Source organism: Lactuca sativa, chromosome 5 (genome assembly GCF_002870075.4).
Source record: "Lactuca sativa cultivar Salinas chromosome 5, Lsat_Salinas_v11, whole genome shotgun sequence".
In the NCBI taxonomy this organism is placed as follows: Eukaryota; Viridiplantae; Streptophyta; class Magnoliopsida; order Asterales; family Asteraceae; genus Lactuca; species Lactuca sativa.
In genome coordinates, this window is record NC_056627.2 from 272,518,597 (window position 1) to 272,530,731 (window position 12,135).

The 12,135-nt window shown below is 34.8% G+C and overlaps 1 protein-coding gene across 1 annotated transcript; it reads right to left on the minus strand.

The window, feature by feature from the left end:
- Nucleotides 1–4,936: 4,936 nt before the first annotated feature.
- Nucleotides 4,937–9,613, minus strand: LOC111918668 (uncharacterized). Its single transcript, XM_023914298.3, has 6 exons — nt 8,852–9,613; nt 6,993–7,403; nt 6,682–6,910; nt 6,186–6,605; nt 5,641–5,981; nt 4,937–5,551 (listed from the first exon to the last, which is right to left on the minus strand). The coding sequence occupies exons 4-6, from the start codon at nt 6,475–6,477 to the stop codon at nt 5,186–5,188; spliced, it is 999 nt and encodes a 332-aa protein (XP_023770066.1). The 5' UTR covers nt 6,478–6,605; nt 6,682–6,910; nt 6,993–7,403; nt 8,852–9,613; the 3' UTR covers nt 4,937–5,185.
- Between the last annotated feature and the right edge of the window lie 2,522 nt (nt 9,614–12,135).

The window sequence follows — 12,135 nt, forward strand, 5'->3', positions numbered from 1 at the left end:
AAAATGGAATCTTGTATCGATATGTTTACTCCTCCCGTGAAAAACGGGGTTCTTTGCCAGGTCAAGAGCAGGTTTATTGTCGAGATACAATACCGGTGGTTTGATGTTGCACTTAGTTATCTCACTAAGTAGCCTTCTGATCCAGATTCCTTGACAGGTTGCTGTGGTTGCTGCCATGAACTCAGCTTCACAGGTAGAAAGAGCAACACATCGCTGCTTCTGTGATGCCCAGGTGACTAAGTTTTCATTTAGATAGAATTCCATTCCACCCGTGCTTCTTCTATCGTTTACATCTCTCGCATAGTCACTATCGGTGTAACCTGTAACAATGTCTTCACCACTACCTCTTGCATAAACCAGGCCATAATCCATAGTCCCTTTCACATATCTTAAGATATGTTTCACAGCCTTCAAGTGTTGAATTGTGGGTTTTTCCATGAACCTGCTTACCAACCCGACATCATAGGAGATGTCGGGTCGGGTATGGGTTAAATACCTCAATGCACCAACTACACTCCTGTATTCAGTAGCATCTACCTGACTTCCATCCTCATCCTTGGTTAGTTCTAGCTTGGGCTCCATGGGGTACTTACATGCATTACAATCTATCATTCCAGTTTTCTTAAGTATTGTCTTAGCGTTGGCTTCTTGTTTCAATGAGATTCCGCCTTCATGTTGATGTACTTCAATTCCAAGATAATACGACAACTTTCCCAGATCACTCATTTCAAATTCCTTATTCATCTGATTCTTAAACTTCTTTATCTCTGTATCATAATTTCCTGTGACAATAAGATCGTCAACATATACGCCTATAATCAAAAGTTTCCCATCTTTATTCCTTGTGTAAACAGCATACTCTTGCAAGCATCTTTTGAATCCAAGTTGTTTGAGACACCTATCCAATTTTACATTCCAAGCTCTAGGAGCTTGTCGGAGCCCGTAAAGTGCTTTGGATAGTTTATATACCTTATTTGGCTGATCATGGTTTACAAAGCCCTCACATATACTTCTTGTTCTAGTTCTCCGTATAGAAACGCAGATTTGACATCTAGGTGGTGTACATTCCACCCATTTTTACCCGAAAGTCCAAGTAAAATACGTACCGTTTCAATTCGTGCCACTGGAGCATAAACCTCGTCAAAATCTATCCATGCCTTCTGAAGATAGCCCTTTGCCACCAACCGTGCTTTGTGTTTTATCACTTTTCCGTTTGGGTCCTTCTTTACCTTATAGACCCACTTGAGTCCAATTGGTTTGCGTCCCGGTGGTAGGTCTACAAGTGACCAGGTCCTGTTTTTTTCAATTGCATCGAGTTCACACTTCATTGCATCATTCCAATCCTTGTGTTTAGAAGCTAAAGTGTAAGTGGTTGGTTCTTCACTATCATTCAGGAGTAAAAGTTATTCACTATCTTCATACAGGTCTGTCAAAGTGCGAAATCTTTTAGGAGCTCCTCCACCTGTGGAACTTGAGGTGGTGCTAGCGGATCCGGTTGAGCTCACTGGAGTTAGGGGTGTTGGAGTGGCAGTTTTTGGACTAGATGGTACAGGGGTTTCTGATGGAATGTCCTCTGTAGTATTTTCATTTTCATGTGCATACCCACTATCATCAAGTTCAGGCATGTAAAGTTCTATTTCTACTTCATTTCCTTCATTCAGTGGAATAAAATCTTCAATTGTAAAAGTCATTCCTGGAGTAGCTTTGAATTTCTCCGATTTACCCCATGACCACATTTTCTCTTCTTCAAAACGGACATCTCTACTCACCCGAATGTCCCCTGTCTCTGGATCAAGCAATCTATAGGCTTTTGTCCCTGTTTCTGTTCCTAGGTGAACCATTGCCTTGCTCCAGTTGTCAAGTTTCTTAAGATGACCGCCAGTCACTCGCATGTGTGCTACACAACCAAACACCCTTAGATGCTCAATGTTAGGTTTTCTACCGGTCCACATCTGATATGGAGTTACCTCATCGAGTGCCTTTGTTGTCACCCTATTTAGAATATATACCGCATTACGTACTGCTTCACCCCATAGCGTTTCAGGTACTTGCATGTTTTTAAGTGTACATCTCGCCATTTCTACAATTGTACGATTCCGTCTTTCCATGACTCCGTTCTGTTAAGGAGAGTACGGAGCCGTGTAGTGTCGTATTAAATCGGTCTCTTCACAGTAGGAGGTGAATTCTTTTGAAAGAAATTCCCCCCCACGATCTGTACGGAAAACTTTCAACTTTTCACTTGTTTCGGTTTCTACTAATGCTCTGAATTTCTTGAACACCCCAAATACTTGGTCTTTTGTCTTTATCAGGTATATCCACATAACTCTGCTGAAATCATCAACTAATAAAAAGAAATACCTGTTCCCGGATGGCGTGGGTGGCGAAATTGGGCCACAAAGGTCCCCATGAACCAACTCTAGTCTCCTACTGGCCCTGAAGTTCGTGTGTGAGGGGTAAGGCGTTCGAGTTTGTTTACCCACTAAACAGCCTTCACACAAACCTGTAGGATTAGTCAATCTTGGCAGTCCTTGAACCATTTCTGTGTCCGACATGAGTTTAAGCGATGAAAAACTCACATGTCCCATCCGGGCATGCCACAATTTAGCCGGTTCACTAATTTTCCCAAGTAAACATTTTGATCCGACATCTTCCAAAACAATTTTATACAAACGGTTGGGTGATCTTTTTACCTTCATAAGGAGTCTTCCTTGCACATCATGTATCCACAGAAACGAGCCAAGCATCAAAATCCGGTCACCACCTTCAGCCAATTGACCTAGGCTGATTATATTACTACATAAACTCGGGATATAATAAACCTCCTTTAGTACACGATATTCCCCATTCTTGCACTTGAACATAATCGATCCTTTTCCTTCTATACGTACTTTTGAGCCATCACCAAATTTCACAAAGCCTTGAATGGATTGGTTTAATTCACGGAACTTCTCTTTTTGACCTCTCATATGGTTACTAGCACCATTATCCAAGTACCAAATGTTTGTGTTACTGGATTCATCTCCTGCTGATCTTAACTTTGGGTTCACTTTTTCTTCATTCAAGAAAACTTCTTGAACATCATAGGCTTCTTTACATGCAGTTAATAATAAGGCCGGTTCATCATCAAGATTTCCTTGGGTTAAATTTGCTTCCAAGATCCTTTCTTTTTGTGGATTCTTACAATCAAAGGCATAGTGACCAAGGTCTTGACAATTGTAACACTTTACCTTACTTTTATCCCGGACACCAGATGATCCACGACTACCGTCACGATGTTGGAAGGAGTTGCCTCCTCGACGACCTCCTCTGTAGTTATTATAACTTCTTCCACGTCCTCTTCCTCGACCTTGATTATTGCTTGAGCTGGACCGGTTTGAACACTTCGAAGATCTTGACTCATCTTCTCCTTGCTTCTTGGATTTTTCAAGCCATCCTTGTTGAGTTAACAGGACCTTTTTCTCATCTATTTCACTATGGCCTTTAATTCTCTCTTCATGAGCTTTTAATCTTCCAACCACCTCCTCCACTGTCATTTGGTCGAGGTCTGCAAACTGCTCGATGGTTGATGCAATTTGCAAGAATTTTGATGACACTGCCCGTAGTAGTTTCTTAGCCACATACGCTTCCTCAATCTTGTCTCCTAAAGCTCGAATATTGCTTACAATATTGCTCACCTTTGCTGCAAATTCATCCACATTCTCCGACTCCTTCGTATTCAAAACCTCGAACTCTGCTTTTAGAGTTTGTACCTTTGCCGTTCGTACACGATCGACACCCATGTACATGGTTTTGAGCGTTTCCCAAGCTTCCTTTGCTGTCTGCTTCTCCGCCAAAGACAACAAAATATCTTCAGGATTGGCTTGGTAGATGACAGCCATTGCTATCTTATCTTTCTTGCCACTGACAGGATTCTGAGGGTTCTTAGGCTCAATATCTTCCCATACTTCTTGAGCTTGCATGAATACCTTCATCTTGATAGCCCAGGCAACATAATTGCTTCTGGTCAACAGTGGGTAATGGAGCGAAAACGGGCCATCTTTCTTCTGACCGTCCATTATTGTGGGTGTGTTTCTTGCAACTAACTTGGTTAGCTCTGATACCAAATGAAATCAGGACCTGCTTGACACAAAATAGAACGTGCTTAACTCTAACTGCAAGAAATAAGAACAGGGGAACAGAGAACAAGAAGAAGCAATTGAAGGGTATTTTCGTCCAACTTTCTGCTGGGTTTTTATTGAACTTAAAAAACTCTCTGTAACATCATAATAACGTTCCTACTTATACTTGAAAGAAACAAATCAAACTAACTAGATGGGTTTATCTCTAAAATGCAGGAAGAAAAGATAATGACTAATAATTCAAAAAAATAAACTAGATAAATTCTTCTAAACTTCTGGATTATTCCAACACTAGCAACCCTGTTATCTCTTCAAACTTTACATTTCTTTCTTCTCGGATTGCTACTTGTCTAGCAAGTTCTAGTTAATCTCCTCATTGGCCACGTTGTCTTTTGACAAAATGAATCCATTAAACACTTAGGTTGCCTTTGTGTTGCAGAATGTTTTTGAAAGGAATGGAATCTGTAAAAGGAATCGGAATCTGAAGGAATTGGAATCGGAATGTAATAGAAACTTAAATGTGTTTGGTTGACATGGAATGAAATCTGTTTTCTGTTTGGTTTGTTGATTTTCCAGAGGAATTGGAAAATGATTTTTGTAATTTGACAAAAATACCCTTTGTAGTGATTTTTTTTCCTTATTCGTATTTTTAATAAACATAGCAAAGTTTTATATAATTACAATATTTTTTTATTGAGCTCTTCTATAAATTATAAATTAAAAAATACCTGACTTGTATTTCATCAAACACATAAAAATTATAAAAGTATTTTTAAATAGAAATAAAACGATTATATATAATAACATAAAGCAACAAATGTCATTCATTATTTCCAATCTAAAATTAAAAAAAGGAAAAAACAAAAATAAGTTAACCAAGCACTATTTAAAATAATATCTAGATACCTAGTTCGTAATCATATTACTCTTCCAACATGAACCTCACAAAATCCTCCCGATCTTCTCCATCCAAATTTCAAAAACTTAATACGGTTTCCGGATAACGCATTATTTTCCTACTTGCTTTGAACCTATCCAAGGCACTCAATGACTGCATTTTTGAAATTTCAGGAATCACCATCGAAGCTTTTTTTTTGTACTTCTGTTTCTCCTAGTATTGCTTGATTCATGCTATTAGCTGCTTTTTCAAGATTTTCTCCAAGGAGGTTAGCTGCAATGGTTATTCCCTTAATAACAACATCAACTCTTTTTCTCTTCTTTGAGCCTATGTTTGAAGATTCTTCATTTTCTGTGGTTTGATCTTCAAAGCCATCTTCTATTTGTTCAAATTGTTCTTCATTGTTTGCATCTTCTTCCATTTGGGCAAAATCCTTGGCTTTATCCCCTTGAGCTCTATCCTTCTCAAAGATGATACATAAATCCTCGCAATGAGGAAATATCTTATTTCTCCATTTTCCTGCCTCTTTATGAACCTATTTTGTATCATAAAAAGGTTAGAACATAAAATTATAATACAAATAATTAGGAAGTAAAAAAATATATAAAATTTTTAGTGTTGTACCTGTATGTAAGAATCCCAAACCGTTGGTTCAGCTGTTACAGAATGAGTGGAGCTATCATAACCAAAACCGCTTGTGTTCGTACCATTCACCATATCATAAACGACTTGCCAATCTTTTTTCATGGTTTTGATCCTTGACTCAATGTGGGGTTTACCCAATATGCCAGAGTTAGGAATTTTTTCCTTCAATGCCGTTTCTAGATGTTGTAAGTATCCAGATTTAAAACCATTATCCGCTTTAAATCCTCCCATGTTCACCATATATACCAATGCTTCCACGAGCTTGGCATCTTCAGTTATTGTCCAGTTGCAATAGTTTATGCTTTTTTCCATCACACTTACTGTTATAAACATAAAAATTAGACGAAACAATGCATGCAATAAAAAAAAATACCCAACCATGTATATAACAAAGATAATTGGACAAAACAAATTAAAGTTCTTTATTGAAAATAAAAAATGTGGCATAAATTCGATCATAGTAATTGATAAACATAACAAAAGGAGAAAGGATCAATGGGTAGTATTCCAAAAATCAAACATACTTTGCGCTAAATTGTTTCTAAATGTAGTCCACTCGGTTGATACACCAACAGTAGTGATATGATCATCGTCTCCACCACCGACATCTCCGGTTCCCTCATCTAGTTCAAATCGGTTCTCAAATGGATCAATTGTCATTTCCTGCCTTATATAATTATGAAGAAGACAACATGCCATTATAATCTTATTTGTTAGATCAATTGGATAATGTGAGTTGTCCCTTAAAATTCCCCATCTTGCCTTCAAAATACCAAAACATCTTTCTATAAAATTTCTCGCAGATGAATGTCTCATGTTAAATCATTCTTTAGGTGTAGTTGGTTGGTGTCCAACACGCTAATCATTCAAATGATATCTTTGACCTCTATACAGGGATAAGAAACCTTCACCATTTGTATAACCAGCATCTACCAAATAATAACCTATATATGTAGTATAGTTAGTATGACTAATAATTAATAAATAATACATATCTGTAATACAAATTATTATACATACCCGGTCTCGGGACCTTCAATCCATGTGTCCTAAGTAGGGCATCTCGAAGCACTCTACCATCCGCAGCCGAGCCCTCCCATCCCGATAAAACATAGATAAAATGCATATCTTGTGAACACACCCCTAAGACATTTGTGGCAATATCATTTTTTCTTGTCCTATATTTAGCCTTGTCTTTAAGTGGCACTAAGCACTTTATGTGTGTTCCATCTAAAGCTCCCAGACAGTTCTACACGAAATACAAAAAATGGTTATATGTCATATCAAGAAATACATGGACTAATTGAAAATTTTATATGTAGTACTTATACCTTGAACCACTTCCATCTTTGATCCGTAGAGTTTTCTGTAATAGGTTCGAGTTTCTTAAGCAAATGTGGATGCAACCTTATCACCGCATTGCAAACTCGAGTAACAATTTTGCTAATTGTTTCTCCAGAACGCTGGAAACGACCTATCATGACCCGATTCTTCACATTATGTGCAATAATGTGAAGAAATATGGCCACTTGCTCATCAATATCCATATGTCTAGTTGTTCTTAACCCACCTAATGTGTGAAGCATTTCACACAACTTTGTGAAACATCTGCAAGTCATCCTAACGTGTGATATGCATGTAGTGTCGCTTTTGTAAGCGTATTTATGCAATATTGCTTGCCGATCCACATTCGACGATATGTTTTTGATACGTGGTTTACCACTTCTATATATTTGTAGTAACTTGCACACCGTGATAAAAACCATGTAACAATTGTCATAACTTCATTCCAAAATGTAACGACTATTTTGCTTATATTTTTCTATGTTTGATTCTAGTTAGACTAAGTCGTGCCATTTCCTGTTCATCTCCCAAAATATATATATATATATATATATATATATATATATATATATATATATATATATATATATATATATATATATATATATAATTCACTTGAAAGACATAATATTATTACTTTAATCGTTAATAAATTGTCACATTATACAAAAAAAGATGTTGTCCATTAATACCACACATGATCATACGACTAGAAAAATAATTCCATAGAAGATTTCATGGGTAAAATATTTTGAAGGGAGTAAATTTGTATTTAACATATTTAGTAAGACATATGATGCAATTTATCATAGTTTTATCAGTAGTATTTTATTCATTTATTTTTCTTCCCACGTGTGATTATGTATGGAAGGCTACATATAGCCTTTAAGTGATATGAATAAAATATAGGGTAGTAGTTTTGAATACAAACAAAAGTCTCTCATATTTTCATCATCTATTTGCTTTTTCTGTTGTCGTGTACAACAACTTTTTTCTTTTTGTTATTTGGTCATAGGTTAAAGAAATGAGTCAACCAACAGTTTATCTAATTAAAAATACATGAAAGTAAAAAACTAACAAATCTATCAACACCATTTTGTGAATTTACATTAGTTCTAAAGCTCTTGTACAAATTGAACCAGTTTCATAGTTTTTCATCTTTTTAACATGTGAGATTCATTAGTCACATAAGGTACCTGAAAAACTAGGATTGAAAGAAATATGAACATCATTCTCTTTTGGTGGGTTTGAAAGAGATCACTCAATTTCAGATGGTGCTAACAACGTAAGAGGGTTATTATGGGTATTATTAGTTTTTGGTAATGTAGGAAGATTGCTACTACCAAAAGATTATATGTTGAGATTTGTACATGACTAATCTCTTTCAATCCCACCAAAAGAAAATGATGCTACTGTTTCTTCCCATCCTAGTTTTCAGCCAACCCATATGACAAATGCATCTCACATGCTAAAAAAAGATGAAACAATTATATAGCTTCAGAACCATTTACAGGAGTGGACTGAATGGGCAAATCAGAAGGATATGCATGTTGCACATACACTTTGTAAAGACAAAGTAGTTATTTATTTCACAAAGGCAAAAGCACAAACACTTGGTGTGCATACTTATAAAAAAATGATTTCACATCCCAACAGTAAATCTAATCCAAAAAAATTTACAAGTCTATATGTATGTATAGATAATACTCGATACTTTAACCAAATAAACTATAGATGAAGTAAAACAGCAGTGATCAAGCAAAGATGAAAGAAGATACGGAATTTGTATAAATCAATAGTATAACATAGTTGGTTGCAGAAAAATAAAAGGATTTATGAGGCTTACCTGTAAATGGAGATGATACAACAACTACGAAGAACAGTTGAACCACAGAAAATACGATGTCACAACAGCAGCAATCGAAATATGTAAATTGTTTGGAAATTGCCAATGAGGAAATATATAATCAGGGAGAACGTAATACTGGAAAAGATATGAAAACGAAAGAGATGATTTTTTTTTATTTCTCGCATCGCATAGATAATAGGAAGACAAATAAGGAATTGAATTTAGAATCTTGAATAAAGACGGAAGAATTGGAAATCTTTCAAATAAGGAATGAAATTGGTATTATGGAAATCGAATTCCATTCATTCCATAAGCCGAACACGCTTTCCCTTTGAATTTAGTTTCCAATTCCCTTTAATTCCTTTGGAACCATGCGAAACAAACGTCCCCTAAAACCCTTGACTTGTAATTCTTTAACCAAACGCTAAATGAAACAAACTAAAAAAGATCAACCCGTGATAAATTGGCCTGCTAAATAAACAATGAACCAAACAATCACCTCTTAATCGTTTATTTACACTCCTCACTCACAACAACGTTTCATCACCTTTTTTTTCAAACCATCTTGACCTCCACCACAGTCACATCCAAAGTTTTCTCTCAACCATTTTTTATTGTTCTTAACACCCGTAATATGTAAAATGACATCTCGTTGGACATGTTTATTACTATCTCGACTTTTTCGAGATCCACAACCTCTTCCTCGGCCACATCCAAAGCCACCCGATTTGAACTTCCACCTCCATATTTTCACATCCGGTAGCGGATCTAGCCACTTTTAAGGGCATCTCCAACCCACCCCCAAATTCTATTTTTTTCCCATTCTCCTCCAACCCTACCACATTTCATCTCTATTTTTGGAGATATGAATAGTATAACCCCATATTTGGGGTTATACTATTCATATCTCCAAAAATGGAGTTGAAGTTTCGGTTGCTAATTTTAGTCAGACTCATTTTTATTTTATACATTTTTAGTTTATTTTTGTCTATTAATTATAATTTAAATGTAATATTTAATATTTGCAATATCATATTATATACAAATTTATATTAACTAATCATAAATATAGAGTTTAATATTTATTTATCGAATTCATATAAGAAAATTAAAAATATACTAAAGACTTGAAATACGGTAACATAGTTTATAAAATATAGTAATCAAATATGATTGTGATCTTGATATATTTATTATAAATTTAATATTATTTATTTAATAATTATTTATAATAAACTAATATTTAATTTAAATTTATTATATATAAACATTTTATTTATGATAATATGATTTATAATATTTCTGTAATGAAAAAATATAATATATAGAGTATTTGTTAAAATCTAATTAGTAGAGGGGTGTATTTGATAATATATATAAGTTATAAAAATAAAATACTTTAGGAATATACTGGTTGGGGTAAAAAATGAGTTGAAAATAGAGTAGGTTGGAGATTAAACACTATCTATTCTATTTTTTACTCTATTTATGGGGAAAAAAATAAAAATGAGTTGGAATGGTCTAAGTGGGGTGCATGAACGCCACTAGAAGGTGACCCCACAAATTTTACCGCTAAATAACCCTTCAAAAATCTAAGTTTTACTAAAAATCCCCTCTTTGGCACCCACTGTTATATTAAATACCCTAATCTCCTGTGGACTAGTGGCGGAGCTAGATGGGGCGTTGAAACTACTACAACATCCACAAAAAATTATTTTATGTATATAAAAAAAATTATTTGTAAACATGTTCTATGTTATTGTACTCCCAACTTAAGATATTGTAACATGTTTTTTAATGTTCGTGATATGATAACTACATAGAATATATATTGATAATGTTTGTACCTGATATCAAAATTTCTTCCACCGCCACTGCTCTAGACGCAAAAATGCATCCATTTTTTTTGCCAAATTTTATTTCAAATACCCAATTTTTAGTATCGATACCTCATTCACCCATATTTTGGATACATTATAAACCGTCTCGAAGCTCCCACGGAGAAAAACATAACCCACTAATAATATATATATATATATATATATATATATATATATATATATATATATATATATATATATATATATATATATATATATATATATATATATATATATATGTCCGAAGTTTTAAAAAAATCATAATTTTTGTTAAATTTCCAACAGTAACAGTGACCAGAAAACTCACCTTTGTCGTTGGTAGGCCAATGGCCAAAAAATAAAGGTTGTGTGTGTATATATATATATATATATATATATATATATATATATATATATATATATATATATATATATATATATATATATATATATATATATATATATATATATAGCGAGTGGTTTGAATGAGAACCGAAAAAAATTAAGAACCATGAGAACCATTTTTTAAAATGTTTTCATTAATAACATTTTAGACAACTCAAACATTAATATTATAATAAACAAACGTTTTCATTCTCTATTTTACAACTAGTTGCCACTTGTTATTGGACAGCCGTGAGATCATCGTTAGAGCGCAGCCGAGCCGTCATTGGACCGCCGTTAGGCTAAAATCAAATTCAATGGCATTTTCTGATCATATTCACAATTTAATTGAACAAACATTATAGTTTTTAATTTCTTTGGAAATATTTTTTAATACATTCCATTTTATTTTTGCAGCAAAATATACACAATTTTAATAGAAAATTTGATTTTTAAAAAACAGATATTGTGTATAAGATATATTCATAGTTTAAAATATCATATTCATAGTTTAATAAACATATTTCTAACACCCATAAAATTTACGCCAATTTAAAACATTTTAATCCATTCAAAAACCATTAAGTTATTACAACTCTGCGTGGATACAAATTGCCTGATATCCGTCTTGAGCATCTCAGGTACCGGGTCATCTGAGCCTGCTCCGAAGCAAACTCAGGGCAAAACATCGCCCTCTCTGCAAACATCTTGGTGATATTCGTCACCGACTCTGAATCCTGTTTCAGCTCCAAAAACTCCTGAGCCAACCTCTCCCTCTCAACCCGCAAAACATAACGGGTACTGAACATGTCTCGGAACTGATCCCAAGTAACCGTATCCCTCTGCACGTCAGAATATGATCCTGTAGTCAACCTCCACCAATCCTTTGCCTTGAGCCTTAGCAGTTTCAAAGCACACCTCACCCTTTGATCAGCAGGGCATGAACACGTGAAGAAACATCCCTCCACGTCCGACAACTATCTCATCGCAACAATCGGATCCTAAACTCCGTCAAAGGTAGGGGGCTTCGTGTTATCG

Bases quoted from the DNA above. Each gene is read 5' to 3' on its own strand.
- LOC111918668 (XM_023914298.3), bottom strand. From the start codon at position 6,477: ATGAGACATTCATCTGCGAGAAATTTTATAGAAAGATGTTTTGGTATT. The intron at 5,982-6,185 runs GTATGTTTGATT...TGTTTATAACAG, and splicing joins TAGAAACAATTTAGCGCAAA to TAAGTGTGATGGAAAAAAGC. The intron at 5,552-5,640 runs GTACAACACTAA...GATACAAAATAG, and splicing joins TTTGGGATTCTTACATACAG to GTTCATAAAGAGGCAGGAAA.